Genomic DNA, 17,713 nt, shown 5'->3' with positions numbered 1-17,713 from the left:
CAACTCAGTGGCCAGAGTTGGTGCCTCTTGTGCAGCAAATCTAGGTGTACTCTTTGGACTGATGCTTTTTGGAATCTTTCAAATTCGGTTTGCCCCGAACAAAACTCCTATTTCTTGGACCTGCCGGTGAACTGAGAGCCTCATTTGTTCCCCCAGCCCCACTGATGCACCTCGTCGTAGGCTACTGACAGGCAACCACTGTCCGAGTGATGCTGTGGAGCAGAAAGCAAAGAATGCAGGATCAAAATTACAGGGGGAACAGACCCAAATTAGGAGTCGGTCCCAGTGACCTGAATGTACTTTTATCCTTAAGGCACAGAGCAGTTCTCTCAAGACCAGTGCTCAGAGCTGATAAATATAGAAGTGGAGATACACATCTCCTAGAGCTGGAAGGGACCTCAGGAGGTCATCTAGTCCAGTCCCCTGCCCTCTTGGCAGGACCATGCACCATCTCTGACCTCTATTTGCCCCAATCCCTAAACGGCCTCATCCAGGACTGAGCTCACAGCCCTGGGTTTAGCAGGCCAATGCTCAAACCACTGAGCTATCCCTCACCCACTGTTAATTAATATTTAACTTGAAGCAGAACTCAGACCTCGCAGCTCAGGCTGGTTAAGAGAACACACACAAAGGCTCCTCCATCACTTGGAGGCAAGGTCCTGTCTGTTTACCAAAGTGACTTAGGAGCCCAAGTCTTGCTGAAAGTCCAAGGCACTCAAGTGCTTTAGAACACTCTTTTTTCTCAAAACCCTGCTCTGACTTGTTCAGACTGGGACAGTAAAAGGTGATACATGACGCACTCTGAAGAGCTGAATGCTTTTTTTCGTTTGTTGCCTGGTGCTTTTTTTGGGGGCGGGGGGAGGAGAGGGGAGGGAAAAAACTCCAGCCATCACACTCTGATCGTATCCCAGAGGACTAGCTTATCCCTGTCAGTAACTTTGCCTGTAAACTTAAGGCATGTCCATACCACATGGACGATTGACCCCATCAGCGCTGATCTTCTTGGGTGCAGTTTCATGTGTCCTAGAGAAATCTAACTATTGCTGGGGGAGGGGTGGGTCAGCAATCAATCCCCGTACTCAATACTGTGATGAATAAGGTAGGTTGACAGTTTCTCCCATGGACTCCCCCTCTGAGGACAGCCAGGTGAGGCACTTACAGATGAGTGGGTTCTAGCCATGCAATTGCCACAGCTAGAATTGACTTACCTGCATTCGAAGCTAATGCCTAGTGTAGACCCGGGCTTGCATTTGCTACTTGGTTAGCACAACTGCACCAGAGGGGTCACCCATCCCCTCTGGGAAAAATGATGAACTGTCTCTTTAAATAAGCACAAATGGCCTTGAACTTGACCCTCTGTTTCCTGCAGCTAGAACTACTGGGCAGGTCTCCACCACCAAGCTTCTTAAGGGCAGTGTCCTGGTTGATAATCCGCATGATAAACACTAAAAATACCAGTGTAAGCTCCATATCGTAGAACTAGAAACTCTTGTCCTATGCATGGTGCAAGATTTCACCCATCCACAAACTACTCTGAAACCAAGGGAGGCTGCAGGCCCTCAGCACCTTTGAAGCTGAAGCATCAGGGAAGACAGGCTGGGGGAGCTGTGAAATGGCCCAGGGTCCCTGGCGTTGTGGAGCAGAGACTGCAGCCAGTCACGAAGCAGGACCGGCACTTCCGCTTTGGCCACTGCGGTTCCCGAGGGAGCAGCCGGTTAGTCACATAATGATAACGTTGTTCAGCGGCATTCTGCTGACTCAGCAAAGCGAACAGTAAAACTGGCAGGGTGAGAACTTGGGGGCAGGAGGTTTTTATTGCAGAACGACTGACTAGCCTGAGCCAAACTTGGGCCCCCACTATGTATGCGTAGGGTCAGGGAGAATGTACCTTCCCTGGTCCTGCCTCCGCTGCAGCCGTAGGAGCAGCTGCTTGAGAAACAGTCTGCTCACAGGAAGCGTGAGCATTGTCAAGTGCTGAAGCAATAGGTGGGTGTCTGGCAACCATGTGGCTTTTTTCTTTTCCTGAGCAAGCGGCAGGTGCTAATGCTGCGTCTGAACCTCTTGTTGGCTTTTGACGGCGGTCGGCTTTTAACAGCAGCAAACCGTAACACCACCGACTTGCCCAGCCAGCTTCCTGGGACCTGCCTCGCTCAAGCGAGTGTTAAACGGCAATCTTTGTGCCATGTGTGATCACCCTAGGTAACAGAATAATGAGTTTCTCGTGAGTTTAAGGGGCAGGATGTCTGGGACTGAGGGGGGGTTGCTACTGACTTCCCAGCTGGGTTTTGAAACCGAGAAGCAGAGAGACTGAAGCAAAAATCTCTGCCAAGAAGGCTAAAACGCTATCCAGAGCGGACCTGGAGAAGTGAAAATGCATGTTGCAAAGAGGATGTATCCAGCACCCATCTGCATGCCACTGTTCATGAGGCCCAAGCCAAACTGGAGGCCGGACCCCTTGAAGTACACCTGCATTACAAAATTGACTGAGTGAACTGCGAAGGGCCAGCTTTCCAGCAGAGTGCCAGCTAGCCCGATTGCAGTGGAGGTAAAGCCTCTTCAAAATGATAGCAGAAGCCCTGCTTGGGACTACCCTTGGCCAAGGCATTGCTTGAGTTTGGTACTTCATGAAGTGGCAAATTCTCTGGTCTTAAGTCATGGGAAATGGTTTAAATGTGGCCGGAAGCTTTAGCGGGCACAAGTGCGCCTTGTCGTCGTTCGAGGTGCTTGCTTGCTGGAAATGAATGGCCTCCTCCTGGGTGGCCCCCTGGCCCTCAGAGCATCTCTGCCAGTGATCCTGTGCCTCAGTTTCCCCTCTTGCTTCCCGAGGAAATTCCAAGAATCTCTTCTTACAAATCGAATACCAGCAACGCTCTGGTAGGGTCTAGTTCATTAACTGGCTTTCCTTTGCCTTTAAGGTGGGCGCTGTCTTGAATATTGCCAGCGTCTCAGGGCTTTCCTTCGTTAGCAGGCTATTTCCCTCCCTCCTGGGTGTGGGGGCAGCTCTCCTCATCTACGGGTCCTCCCTGCAGGAGCCTTTCCTTGGTCTCAGCCACAGCTTCCTGATCTCCCCTCTTTACAGCTGCCTCCTGCCTCTCTCCATAAGGAAATCACCTGATGCACACCCAGGTGAGGGTTCTTAGTTATCAGGGCTGGGTAGGCTCCTGTCCAGAGCCAGCCTGTTACTCGCTTCGGTGTGTATCCCTGATCCTATTTAGACCAGCACCTAGTTTCTGTGGTGCTCCCAGGGAGGCCCTGTTCTGCAGGGAGAAAGGAGATGGAGAGTTTAATGGGCCTTGCACGCAGATGTCTCTTGCTGATAGTTTGCCCTGTTCAGGAAGGAACAGCCTGTGCTGGTTTCGGAGCGTGGGGGAGGGTTCATCAGCGCTTCCTTTGCACCACTGTCGGCAGGAAGGTCAGGCTGAGCTGCGGGACAGACGCAGGGTTGAGTCTCTCCTTGCCCTTGCTCTAAAGAACTTGTGCAGGTGTGGGCACAGGTGGCAAGTGCTGGAGTCGGGCCAGGGTGCCGCCTTTTGGCTGAGATTTATCACTTACTGCAATCCAACCCCCAGCCTCAGACCAGGAAGAATGAGAAGCGCCCAACTCTTGTTTCAAAAGCAAATGTTATTGTTGAAGGAACTTGTTCTGCTTGTTTGTTCTCTGTCCTGGTACGTTCTGCGTGGAGCACGCATGCACTGTGTGAAATTTTAATGTGCAGGGCAAGAAGCCAGAGCATCCTGCTCCTTAAGGCAGTGGGGCGCAACCTGCGTTGTGAGGCCCACGTGCGGTCCGCTGGGGTTCTGTGAGGCCCGGGAGACCTTTTGTTTACCGTTACCTGTGCACAGCGTTGCCAGATTCTGCTGCTTTTTGTCTGGATAGATTTTTCCCCGCCCCACCCGCCCCTCAGTATTACAAAAGCGGCACACGCTTAAAAGGAGGGTATATGAAAGGAGGTGCACATTGATTGTATACAACAGTGTGAGAGCTGTTTAATCCCTCTGCATCTAGTCTAAATGCTGCTACAGATGGGCATACCCCCCACATTCTAGGTATGCAAGCACAGTTAGCAAAGACCCTGTAAATAATATATGGAACTACACATCTCAGAGCTGGAAGGGACCTCAGAAAGTCAAGTCCAGTCCCCTGCCCTCTTGGTAGGGCCGAGCACCATCCTTTTTGCCCCAGATCCCTAAACGGCCCCCTTAAGGATTGAACTCGCAACCCTTGGAGACCATTTTGTTTACGACAGGCTCAATAAGGTGGAGGGCCACTCACGCAGCCCACTCACTAGCTTAGGTTGCCCTTCAGTGTCTTAAGAGGTCTTGTCAAGTCATGTGCACGTAGTCTATCAAGTGCCACGGGACTTCTTGTTTTTGACGACTGAAGGAAACACCTTCAGCCAAGAGACTAACAGGCATTTTGGAGCATAAGCTTTCGTGGGGAAAGACCCGCTTTGGCAGATGCCAAAGCGGGTCTTTCCCCACGAAAGCTTATGCTCCAAAATGCCTGTTAGTCTATCAAGTGCCACGGGACTTCTTGTTGTTTTTGAAGATACAGACTAACTCGGCTCCTTCCCCTTCAGTGTTGTCTGTCTCAGGGTGTTGGAGAGCCAAGATGGGTGAAGTGACCCCTTTTTACTGTTTTCTGATGAGACAAGCAAACGTTTTTGAACTGCACAGACAAGTGACAGCTTCCTGCGTTCCTGGGGAGTCCCAACTGCCACTCTGTCCTGCCTCTTGCTGTCCCTCCTGTATGCCACTGCACAGCTGATTTCAGCAGGCTGGGCTGCAGGGCTGCCTGTGGGTGCTGAGCACCCATTATTTCTTTTCCAATGGGTGCTCCAGGGCTGGAGCACCCACAGTTGATGCCAGCATGCAGAGAACTCTGCCCCTCAGAAGTGGATTCAATAAACCACCTTCTCTCTCAAGGTGTTTCCTTGTGCAGGTTTTCTGAACGTGAAGATGGTAGCCCTGCCCCAAGTTACCCCAGGTTTGTGGGTCCCCCTCCAGTGTTCCCTCTCATTTTTTCCCATCTGTGTGTGACAAAGTTTCTGCGTATACCTTGGTGCGCATATCTGCAACAGAAACACATGCTGCCTGCTGTGGGGACTCTGCTAATCAGGGCAGCAGCTGAGTCTCTCTCAAAGCATTCAGCTTAGCAGCAACACTGGTCCCCTCCTGGTCTGGGATCTCTGGATTTTGCATTAACCTATCCTGCCATGGCCGCCTCTGGGGATCCAGCTGTGTGTGTCCACAGGCATGCGAGGGAAGTGGTGACAGAAGGTAGATTGTTTTCTGACGCTGCTGCGGAAACTCCGTGTTCTCCTGGGAACAGATTTGCACAGAGAGCGGCAGCTAGAGAATCGCCAGAACGACAGGGGTGCTCAGATTGGTTCTTGGCCTCACAATTGTGGCTGGGTGGGCTGAGCCTTCAGAGGCGGTGGTTGGGTTTAGCATCCTTATGGGGCGGGGGCAGGGTCCTCTCTTGCCTTCCTGCCTTCAAAAGGCCCCAGGCTTTTCAGTGCTGAAGCTGAATGGAGCCAGTCGGAGGTGCAGCTCCTGCCTGGGAGGGGAGGAACCACTGTCGACCTGGCACTGCGGGATACATTCCCTGGCCCGGGGGAGGAGGTGGAATGAGGTTTTTTTTTCAGTGAATCATAAAGATCTTTTCACACACACCCTTGGACAAATTCTTGTCTTGGAATTCATCTCCTTCAAAGGCCCTGCCCGGCTCCGACCTCCTGCAGGCCAGGCTTGCTGTGAAGCCTGAGTTAATGAGGGATCCTGCCATTCGCAGGATGCAGTGTAATGAATATATTGATTTATTTATAACGCCCCCCCCCCACCCCCCGGACTCTGCTGCACCAGCCATTCCTGTGCAAAGGCCTCGCCTCCCTGCTCTTGGCCGAGTCCAGGCTCCAGGCACTCCCTTGGAGGGGAGAACCGGGCCCCCCAGCTTGGTTGGGTGTAAGGGACCTTGCTGCCTGTGTCCGGAAAGCAGCAGGGGTGTGCACAGGGAGTGGAATGAGCTCTCTCTCTCCGGGGCAGAGACCCGATTAATGCAACATCTCGCTCCAGGCTCTGCTCGGACTGGTCCTCACTGATGTTTTTGCGTCACCCATTCTATTCCACGGGGAACTGCCCTGGTGAGCTCTGTGCCAGCTGGTGTGACAAAGGGAGAGGCTCTTTTCCCTCAATCCTGCACGAATCCCAGGCCGGCTGCAGTGGTAGCACAAGGCTAGACTCTGAGGCATACATGGGTCTGGATCTTTAGGCTTTCAGGGAACTGGCCTCCATACGGCTGGGTTTTTAAGGTGACCACATTGCCCTGTGGCAAATAAGGGATCCCAGCCTCCAAGGAAGTGGGGCCGTCATCCTGTGTCAGGGCCCCTCAGAGACAGGGGGCTGCTGCCCCACGGTGAGGCACCTGGAAAGGGAGCTCCACAACCTCCTGGCAGGGAATGCTGTGAATCGGGGCTTTGCAGCTGCTTGGCAGGGGTGGCGAATTTGGCAGCCACACTGTGGCTGTGGTCCCTGGCAGGAGGGACTGGCATGCCGGGGAATGGGGCAGCTGCCTCCCCAAGGTGTGGGATACCAGGGAACAGGGCAGCTGTTTCATGGCAAAGCTTCCCAGCAGCGGGGCCTGCCACCATGGGGTGCCAGGGAATGGGGCAGCTGCCCTGCGGAGGAGTTTCCTGGCAGTGGGGAAACTGGCGTGCTGCAAAATACGGGATAGTTTGCCCATTTTCTTTAAAACTGTCAGGGCACCTGTAAGACAGCTTAAAAATTGGACAGCTGGTCAGTTCTGGAAGCCAGGGCACTGCTCGTTCAGGCCACGTGCTAGAAGGAATAAGTGTCCCCACGGCAGAAATTCATGGCTCAGTGTTAAAAAGAGCACCTGATCTAGGGGAAACTGGGCAGCCCTGCAGCTTGCAATGATAAACACCAATGCAAATCTTAACGGTGGGTGGCGACAGCTGGGTGCTACCAGGAGGGAATGCTCACAAGTAGGTAAGTAGGTCAGGGATTTACCAGTCTGCCCTGGGCCAAAGTGTCCCAGCTGCTAGTGCTGGGAAACACTGCTGAAACCTCCAAACCAGCGTGGGTGCCAGCCCAGAGTGTGTGATCCTATCAGCCGTCACGGGTGGGGAAGGAGGGTTCTGCAAGGTGCTGTTCAGCTAAGAACTTTTGCAGACACTGAGCTGCTTACGTTGGAGCCTAGGGACTGGGATGCTGCGCAGGGTTTGCGTTATGCCTTCTGGATCCCGCTCTAAATCCAACGGTGCTGTTACAGTTACAGGGCTTGCTGCACCTCTTTGAGGATGCCCCCGTTGGCATTGGGCCTTGTCCTTACATGGGTGGGACCACAGGAATAGCTCCGTGGTTAGTACGTTGGTCTCGTAAATGCAGGGTTGTGAGCTCAGCCCAGGAGGAGCCTCTTTAAGGGTCTGGGGCAGGTTTGACTTAACATCTGAGGGATGATGGTAGGCCCAGCTGTGAGTGCAGGGGAGTTGATGACCTCAAGGACCCTTCCACTTCTGACCTGATCTCATACAGGCACTGAGGCACCTTGCTGCTGCCTGCTCCAGTGTGAGGGAGCCTCATCTGCCTGTCACAGGCCAGCTCCTGGACTTGGCTGGTCCTATCCAACGCACGCCCTGCTGTCCCTCTGCAGGTTAGCGATAGGCGCCATGTGTCCAGCCTGCGTTCTGCTGGGCAGTCACTGACGCTCTGCTCCCATTGAAACCCTCTCTCCCAGCTGACCGGTTGCACCCCAGATCACCTCCCCACTGAAAAAAGTGCCCAAACAAGCAAGTGAACCTTTAACAAAGAGGAGACTCAAATGGAAGTGGAAATAGTGGAGACCTGCGATGGTGTAACCAGTCCAGCGTAGGCCTGAAGGGACCTCGAGAGCTTCCAGTCCTGTGCCTTGCACCCAGGGCGGATTAAACCTGCCTAGACCAGTGGTTCTGGTGCTTATTTGATTGGGCCCCATTGTCATTTACACCCCCGACCCCCCTCTGCGGCAGAGCAGACGTACGAGTGGTAACCTGCAAAGTGGTATTTATCAAAATCGCTTTCTGCAGCCGATTTGGTGACTCATTGCAGCTCTAACATCTATGCTGCTGCTGCCACCGTCACCACCCTGGGTCTGACAGCTGGAGCCCTGCCCCCCTGGGGGAGAGGGATTAGAGCAGGAGAGCCCAAGTTTGGGTAGCAGGGTTCTACCTGTCCATTCCAGGGTGGCAGGGCTTCAACTGTCTCCTCTCCTATGCAAGCCTCAGGGCTGACAGCCTGAGTTCTTGAAAAATAGCATGCAGCTTGTGCCTCCCTTGGGGTGGGGCGCCCCACGGCTGGATCAGCATTTCTCAGCACCATCCGTTGCCTAAACTGCTCTGAGACGTCCAGCGACAGATTCCACGACCTCCCGGTAAAAGAAAATCCAACTCCCGGTCTAGAACCCAGACTTATTTCGCTAAACCCCTTCGTGTCTTGTAGAACCGGGATGACTCCACAGTCCTTTCAGTGCCTTTCAGCCAGGCAGCAGGCTGTGATCTTTTTTTTTTTTTTTCCCCTGACGCTGTCTCCCTGCAACCCAGTGTGTCCAAAGGATATTTATAAGCTGGTCACCAATGCTCCCTCTTTTTATTAAAAAAACAGCCATGTGTGGAATAAATTTTCGATGCACAAAGGCACGTGCAGATGTACACCATCAACAGAAACAAATGCAACTGGCTGTGGGCAGCTGCCCAAGGGCCCAGCTTACAGGGAACGCCGCTGGTGACCCTCCTGCTCTGTGTTCCTGGCGGTAGATTCTGCCGTCTCATGCTGGTCTTGCAGTCCTGGTTAGCTGGTGACTCTGGGTGCTAATCAACTGCCATTATGAGGGGCACAAAGGCCAGAGGAACAAGCATCTGTACTCCCAGCACACCAGAACCTGTCAGAGGCACATCACTTTCTGGTGACCTGCCTCCCTGGAAGCCAACAGACTTGCTGGGCCCCTGGGCAAGGTGTGTGTGGGTAGGCAGGGGGGCGATGGAATGGCTCTGTGCTCCAAGAAGGGGCAGGGCCTTGGTGGGGAAAGGGCAGAGCTAGAGAAGCCAGCCCTCAGTGCTGTCCGGCTCAGTGTGCACACACTCACCCTCAGAGCTGCCCAGCTCAAGTCGTGCAGCAATTTAAAGGGCTCAGCTTTGGCCCCTGCTGCAGTAGCAGCAGCCAGGAGCTCTGGGCCCTTTTGTATTTCAGGGCCTGGGGGCAGTTGGCCATTTGCTCCCCCCATCAGCGGGCCTGCCTGCCTTCAGCTCAGTGCTTCCGTTTCCAGTGTAGACCCCTAGCTTCCTCCCTAGTCACCTTCTCAGCAAAGGTTCTGCTGCCGAGCGAGCTCTTGGCACCAAGCTTACACACCGGCCTTCGGTGACTTATGCATACGCCTGCCTTGCCCTCTGCCAGGCAGCACAAGGGGGTCCTGGATCACAGTGGAGCCTTCTGAGAAGCGTGCATCTGGTTCCACCGCCCCATACCACGCTTGCTGGGTGTGTTTTGTGGCAATGCTGCTGTTGCTCTAGGTACAGGGAGCAGGCAGTCGCCAGGCCAAGACATGGTGCTCACGGCTTGCGCTGAGCCGCTCCAAATCTGTCTGTTGCCCTGTGGCATTTTGGGCCAGCGCCAGCAGGCGTAGCTAGAGTCTGTTCCACGCTGCAACTGCTCCAGCAGCTGGTTTAGATCTGGGCGGGCAGTCGAGGAAGGCTGTGGGCTCGGCAACAGTCAGGAGCTGGATGTGCTTTGTCTCCTGAGAAACTTTCTGTTTCAACGCTCGTGTTAACTACCCCATAGTCGGGCCTCTTCTCAATTGTGTAGTTACTGGGAATGTTGCCCAACAGAGCAGGGACTTGGCCTTGTTGGGACAGATGCTGGTGTTCAGCTGGAGGCCCAACGAGTTTCAACTCCCAAGCTGTCTGCTTTGCTTACCATCTCAACAGGGGCATCGGGGAAGGGGCAGGGCCTTACCTTACCTTACCTGGGTGTTAGTGTAACTCAGTGTTTCTGAACCAGAGGTACATGGAAGTCTTTGGCGGGGGTGATATCAGCTCACCTAGCTGTCTGCTTAATTTTGCAACAGGCTACATAAACACTAGTCAAGTCAGTAGAGTGGGGAAAGTTCATTGAGACAATGATTTATTCCTGTTCCGTCATGTGGGTTGCACTGAAAAGGGCAGAGGGATAGCTCGGTGGTTTGAGCTTTGGCCCGCTAAAACCAGGGTTGTGAGCTCAATCCTTGAGGGTAGCATTTCGAGATCTGGGGCAAAACAGATTAAGTGGCGGGGCAGGAGATCGTACTTGGTCCTGCCAAGAGGACAGTGGACTGGGCTTCATGACCTCCTGAGGTCCCTTCCAGCTCTATGAGAGTGCAACATTTTTACTCCAATTCACTGATTTGATAAGGTAGAAAGTCAGCAAGTTTTCAGTCATTGTCTTTGATATTTGTGCGTGGTTTTTGTAAGTGAGGTGTAACTTGGTGATTTGCAAAACAAACCTGACTTCTGCAAAGGGTACAGTAATCTGGGCAGGTTGAATGGCACTTGTTTCAAGACCTCAGATTACCTTAGGACCGTGTTTCTGAGCTGGTGGTACGTGTCCCCTTAGGGACATGGGAGAGAAGTCTGGGAGTACTTAAACACTTTTTTTAAAAACCTTTATAGAAGGTTGAGGAAACAACTATTTTGGTCTTCAAGACCCTGTAGGAAAGCCATCGCTGATCTGTACTTGCAGCAGTGCTGCTGGGAAGTTTCAAGACAGGTAACTGGCCTGCTTGGTTTGCGGGGTAAAGAATGAGGCTTGATCTTGATGTCATTCTATGTCACCACTCCCCACCCATGAGCTGGACTGTAAATATAACCCTGATGTCAGTAAACAGACTTAGCTGTGACCCACGTGCCCATCCGGTTGGGCCACTAAATTCTGTTGTAGCCGATGGCAGGAGGGGAAGTTGAGTTTCCAGCACCTCTGGAGACTAATGTCTGTCCTTTAACAAAGGTCTGAGAGCTCTTGAGGAGTCTAGGTCCAAGGATGAGCTTGCTTCAGCTCCATTAGATGTCTGGCAGGCGGACGTCATCTGGGCCAGGGGATGTTGCGAGGCCCTTCCGACTTCTGCGTGGTTACAGTACTCTCCGGGCCAAGGTACCAAAGGGGGTGCTTGCCAGGAGCCGGCTGGAAGTGTCACAAGGTACCTGTGGAGCTCCACAGCTGTCAGGTCTGAGCACCTCCCAGATATTGGAAAGAGGGCTAACTTTAACCTCCTTGCCTCTCGGCCGCCGGAGAAACCATCTTGTCCATGTGTAAAGAGCTCATGAAAGGAAAGCGAAGTCAAGGGAATGAGTGTTGTAGTTTGTTCTGAAAGGGTGCTGGTCTGTGGGGCCCTTCTCGGAGGGGAAGAGCTTTGGCCTGCGTCCAGATCCTGGGGCAGTTTTGCCTTCTGCGTTCCTCAGGGTTGGTCAGTAGTTCTGCTGTTCTGAGGAAGGGTACCTCCTGGGAGCCAGGGCTGATTCCATGGAGGGCTTTGGCAATGAGATGAAAGACCAGGAGGTGGATACTGGTGACATGGTGGTGTTTGTGGTGACCTGAGTACAGGGTCATCCTTAGGCATACTCAGAGCATGTGGCTGTGAAGGGCACCCAAAAATGTGGGGCACCAAATTTCAGGTGCCCCTATGCAACAGCTTGTGCTCATGTGCCTACAGATGGCCCTAAACACTGCCTCTGGTCTCTGTCCCAGCCTTCTCCCTGCTTCCTCTCCCACCTTTACCCTATGGTCCCATCGGCCAGCCGGCCACTCAGCTGAGGACTCCCGCCTACCATACTGGGGGTGGAGAGGAGCCCTGAAGCTCTGAGCCAGACCCTGGGAAGTCCAAAACCCCAGCAGGAGCCATGGGGTCGAGGGAGGAATGGGGTCAGCCTCAGGTAAGTTTCACAGGGCCCCATAAATTGTAAGGCCAGCCTTGCCCGTGTACCGAGCAGGTGGGTTGATGTTCCATTGTAGCTTTTCAGGCCGAGGTCCTACCTGTAAGTTGGCAATAATGAAATCCAGCCGTTACACGGGTGCGTCTCTAGCCAGGCCTCCTTGATGGCATGGGGGATAAACACCTGGCTGGCTGGGACGACGTGGGTGTCTTTCTGGCATGGCTCTTTGGGAATCCTCAAATACCACTGAAGCCCCTGTGGGCTGCCTGATCCAGAGCATCTGCCGTGGTCTGGCAGTTGTCAGGACGAGCTAAGAAGGGCTCTCCTTCCTCTGTGGAAACAGAGGGCTGGCCTACTCTAGGAGGTGAAGTCGAATTTAAGTCTCTGTGGCTGATTTTTTTAATAAACTCGCCATCTACACCCCAGCAGTCAATACGCTGATTTCCAAGCAGCTGTAACGCCGGCTTCTGTTCTACCAACTTCCCCACAAAGTTACTCAACCAATCAAATTCGCAATTTCGAGCTAAAACGGTGTAGATTAACCAGGGGTCAAATCGGTTTTATTAACCCTGGAAGCTGTCCCACAGTACCCCTCAGTGTCCTTTCACGTCATCGCTGCAGGTGAGCAGGAGGTAGGAATGCGGAAGCCTGACACTTGGAATTCATCTGTTTGTCGTCGGTGTCGATCGCGTGCAGCTACTTTACAGAGCTCCAGCATGGAGCCAGGGACTCCTTTAGTCTCGCAGGCTAGCCCCTGCCCAACACAGTACCTGGCGGCTGGGCCGTTGGGGGTCATGCTTATATAAGAGGCCAAGAAACCTTTTTTTGCAGGTCACGTTTGTACAGGGGCAGCCCTGCCCTAACAAGCACCATGTAGTCGAGGGTCTATTCCCTGCCCAACCACAGCATCTGGCTAGCCCGATTAGAAACATGTCTGCTGCACATTGTGGTCCATGTGTCCAGACCACAACATGTCCTGGCTTGCACACGGTGAAGGCTTCAAAAAAGGAAAAAAATTGGGGGTTGGCTGTCACTGGGAGACGTCTCCCCCATAAAGATTTTCGGGGGCTGGCCATAGCTGCATTGTGGGCTGGGCCCCCTAAGCCCTGGTGCCTGATGCTAACAGGAGCCTCAAAGGGACCCAGTTTTCAGAGGTTTGCGGGACCAGCCCTGCAAGTAGCTGTATTGTGGGCTGGCCGTCCACTGCTCCCCAAAGCATGAGGCTCAGGGGAACCACATAATCTCTGCAGTGTGGTGTTGGCTGCATTATCACAGAGGAAAAGAGCCACCTGACCTGCTGCCCTGCACCCCATATAATGTGTTTTCACCAGGGGAGAACTAGGTACCTGTTAGCATGGCACAGTCAGAACTGGGAAAGGCTCATAAATTATGGTAGCTGGAGCATCTTTGCTCATCTGCTTAGGTGCTGATGTGAATTCAAGGTGGCTGTTCAACACACTGGTGTTCTTTCCACTGGGGACCAGTGAGGTTCTTGTTAGCATGGCACAGAACAGGGAAAGGCACCATTGCTATTTGCAGGCAAAATGCTCCTTCGGGGGGGAAACACAGGTGCACAGCTGCAGTAAATGCAGAAAACTTACAGGTGCTCTTTCACCAGAGGGAACCAGTGAGCGACTGTCTAGGAAGGAGTATGGCAGAAAGGGACGTAGGGGTCGTAGTGGACCACAAGTTGAGTCAACAGTGTGGTGCTATTACAAAAAAAGCAAACATGATTCTGGGATGCATTAGCAGGCGTGTTTTGAACAAGACACGAGAAGTCATTCTTCCGCTCTACTCTGCGCTGGTTAGGCCTCAGTTGGAGTACTGTGTCCTCAAAACAAGTCAGAGCCATCAGTCCCACCTATCTGGGTGTCTGTTCTCCAGGTGTCTGTGCCATAGAATCATACAATACTAGGACTGGAAGGAATCTCGAGAGGCCATCAGGTCCAGCCCCCTGCCCTCATGGCAGGACCAAGTACTGTCTAAACCATCCCTGATAGACATCTATCTAACCTGTTCTTAAATATCTCCAGCGATGGAGATTCCACAACCTCCCTTGGCAATTTAGTCCACTGTTTGACCACCCTGGCAGTTAGGAACTTTTTCCTAATGTCCAGCCTAAACCTCCCTTGCTGCAGTTTAAGTCCACTGCCTCTTGTTCTATCCTCAGAGGCCAAGAACAACAAGTTTTCTCCTTCCTCCTTATGACAACCTTTTAGATACCTGAAAACCGCTATCATGTCTCCCCTCAATCTTCTCTTTTCTAAGCTAAACAAGCCCAATTCTTTCAACCTTTTTTCATAGGTCACATTCTCTAGACCTTTAATCATTCTTGTTGCACTTTTCTGGACCCACTGTAATTTCTCCACATCTTTCTTGAACTCCGGTGCCCAGAACTGGACACAATACTCCAGCTGAAGCCAGCCTGTCCGGACAACCAGCTGCCAACAGTACCTTGATGGCCAGGAAATAAGAGCAGCTGAGCCCTGCAAAAGAATCCACCCAAAAAGGAGAGAGAAGCCCCATCAAGTGAAGTTCAAAGTCCCATCTGCTGTTAGCTGAAGACTCATGGTCATGCAGAGTCCCGATCATAGTGTCTTGGGGCAGTGGGACTGGACTGAAGCATATTAAAGATGGTTGTAAAGCTATAGGGCATCTCTTCTTGCCATCACCGCTCTGCAGGAGTGCGTCTTGGCTGGCTGGGGAGGCAGGAGGGGCCTGGCCCCGGTGGGAGAGGCTGACAAGGGGGTTGTGCAATCGGCTTGCTCCCTTGGATTCATGACTGCAGCCAGACCTGCTGGACCCTCTATGCCTTGAATTCCTCCATGGTCCCTGTGCAGCTCTTCGCCTGTGTACGCGTATGCGTGCAGGAGGCTGTGTGTGTGTGGATGTGGGCTTAAAAGCTAGTTCCCCTTTTTCCTTTCATCCGAAGGTGGCATTTAATAAAACGCATCCTAATGTAACCCCAGGCTGGTCTCTCGTGTAAAATGAGGTGACCCTAGCCTGCTCCTAAGATGGGGCCCCTGTAGCCCTTTGAGGTGGTGTGTGGTGGAAGACCTGGCTGTCCAGAGGACTGCCACCCTTTGGGATTGTGGGATGCTTTTGGCAAACTCCCAGAGCACAAGTCAGTGGAGCTGGAGTTAAATTACAAAGCAATGGGGCTTGACTCCTGGGTCCTGGTCTGGCTCAGGCTCTCACCTTCCAACCCCAGGGGCTCCTGGGAGTTTGGGTCCAAGCCCTGGGTTAGGGCAATTTGTGTGTAGGTGGAAGGGGGATTGGCATTGGTATGTGTTTGCAATGTCAGCACAGCGCGCAGCGTGGTTGTTCCATGGGAGATGGAAACGGGCTGAATATTGGGGCTGTGTCCCTGGCTGGTGGCTAGATGACTTGCAGCTGGATGTGGAAACTAGCTGGCAGGCCTGGGCCGAGTCTCTCTGAGCTTGGGCTGGTAGCCCCAGGCCGGGACGGTAAGTAGCTACTAACAACCCCTGTCGTGTCTTGCTTCACCCCAGAAAGAGCTGCGGCCTCGTCTCTGTCAGATGAAGAAGGGCTCCGATGGCTACGGATTCAACCTCCACAGCGACAAAACCAAGCCAGGGCAGTACGTCCGGGCTGTGGACCCAGACTCGCCAGCCGAAGCAGCAGGGCTACGTCCCCAAGACCGTATCATTGAGGTGGGTTCAGGAGGCAGGGGCAGGATGGCTGGGGAGGACGGGGGTGGCGTGGGACCATTGGGCGGAGCGACAGGGCAGGAAAGGGCCTTGAAGGATGCTGTTCGGGGGGAGGTGCTGCATCCCGCACCTTGCAAGCATCAGCTCTGAACTGGGCCTGGACTCCTCCTCTGGGTTTAGTAACATGGGCCGTTTGTCCTCGTCCCATGGAAGCGAAGGGAAGCTGAGGGAAACCTGCAGTCCCTTCACTTGGTGCTGGTTCTGATCCGTCACAAACCCAATAGTTGGAGCCTCTGTGGGGTGGTCTGTCTGTCTGTGACAGAGTCCCGGCCCTGGTCCCACTGCCAAAGTCTATGGGACAGACAGACACGCCCACCCTCACCTGTGTCGTCGTTCAGGGCTGGGAAATGAACAGGAATCCCTTTGCTCCTGGCCGCAGGAGGCTGACTCTGCAGGGGACTTGGCTGTGACTGATGCGCTGCGCTCTAGGGCTCGGTACCCTGGGTGTGTTCCGGCCCTGCAAGTATGTCAGGAGGGGGCAGGGGAGCTTTTTTTGGCCTCCTGAGCATAGGAGCCCTTGTTAAAGTTGGATCCCAGCCTGTGTACACAATGTCTCATGCTCTTGCCACAGGTCTGTTGCCCAACCCTAGTGCATGTCCTGCACTCCTGGCAGCTTTGCTCTGTAGCCTAATCGTTCAGAAAAAAATCTGATTTTAATGAGATTTTGCTGCCTGCTGTGCTAATCCGCCCCAAGGCCGGTGCTGGGGAGACCTGCTGGAGGGTGGCAGAGCTCTGGCTGCCACCCGTGCCAGGACAGCACATAAACCCTTCTCCAGGCTCTCCCGCCTTCTGGGTTCCAGAGTTGCCAATAGGTATGAACCCCAGCAAGCTCTCCAAAGATTTCCTGTCCCTCCGTCTCGAAGCTACGGCACCCGTCTTCAGGCCACTCCCAAGGGAGAGTCCGTGCAGCCCTGTTCTGACTCAGCCTGATGGAATCCCACCAGTGCAGGGATGGGACATCACCACCGAATCACTCCAGCCTTTCTGTCTTTCCCCCATCAGGACTTAACCTGCCTGTGTGCGGAGCACAAGCTAAATGTTCCTGGTTGGACATGCTGCCTTGGAGTCAGCCGAGAGGCTGTGTCGATTGGTTCCATTAAAAAGCCTTTGTCTCCAGGTGGTCAAATCACTTGTCCTACCCTAGCAATCCAAATGCCTGTTGTTAGCGAAGGGCTGTGAAGTGGTGAGTTACGGGGTAGCCTTGTATGGCTGCCCACAAGGCTCAAACTTGGGACCTCTGGAGCTTAGTGCTGGCGCCTCTCTGGTTGGAACTAAAAGCCAGCCGGCTCTCAGCTCGAGAGCATTCTTCCTCTGTGTCGGTCGTCCCCTTACTCCACAAGGGACTGTGAACCACGCTACTAGGCCTGTGGGTTACACTGGCTCCCCCACAGACATGGTTGCTGCTGTGGCTGAGTGGGGTGGGCAGCAGGAGAGAAGGGTAGGTTTTTGTGTGAACGCCTTCTGGGCTTGCGAAGCAGCACTGGGGGCTGAGTTACTAGTCTCAAGTTCTTGAATGCCAGGTAGATGAGCTGGTTTTTCAGGTGTATTAGGGACCGCTTTCCTCCTTTTGTCTTTCCAGTCTAAACACTGTAGTGTCTCGTAGCTAGGGCCTGGTCTGCACTAGAAACTTCTGCTAGTGTAATGGGGTTGGTTAGAGGTGTTGTGACTGTTGGTGTGTGGGTGACACTTCCACACCACCACAAGCCCTACTGTAGAGGCAGCTGTACCACTATGAAAGCGTTTGTTGCTGGGCTAGGTGGTTATGCTCGCCAAACTGGTGCAAGCTACAGTGGGAAAACACTCTGGCTGGTGTCAGCTGTGCCTGTGCAGGAGGGTTGGATGGGAGACCTGCGTTGGCACAGCCTTTCTAGTGCGGACTTAGCCCTGGTTGCTTTCCCGCTGCAGGCATTCTTCAGGGCCCAAGTAAAGATGCCAAGGAATGAGACTTATGAAAAGCCTCTGTATTCCGAGCGCCCAGATGCGCCCTCCTGCCGTCAGCTGCGGATCTGATCAGCTGCAGCCCCAACAC

The 17,713-nt window shown here is 53.5% G+C and overlaps 1 protein-coding gene across 1 annotated transcript in view; it reads left to right on the top strand.

Moving 5' to 3' along the window:
* NHERF1 (NHERF family PDZ scaffold protein 1) overlaps nucleotides 1–17,713 on the top strand; it is a 40,630-nt gene that overhangs the window by 10,003 nt on the left and 12,914 nt on the right. The window contains exon 2 of the mRNA XM_075014588.1: nucleotides 15,466–15,627. Within this exon, the coding sequence (XP_074870689.1) occupies nucleotides 15,466–15,627 (162 nt within the window). The remainder of the gene's footprint in view (nucleotides 1–15,465; nucleotides 15,628–17,713) is intronic.

This window comes from Carettochelys insculpta, chromosome 20 (assembly GCF_033958435.1).
Source record: "Carettochelys insculpta isolate YL-2023 chromosome 20, ASM3395843v1, whole genome shotgun sequence".
Classification (NCBI taxonomy): domain Eukaryota; kingdom Metazoa; phylum Chordata; order Testudines; family Carettochelyidae; genus Carettochelys; species Carettochelys insculpta.
The sequence above is the reverse complement of the archived record's forward strand: the minus strand, read 5'-3'. Positions and strand labels throughout refer to the sequence as shown.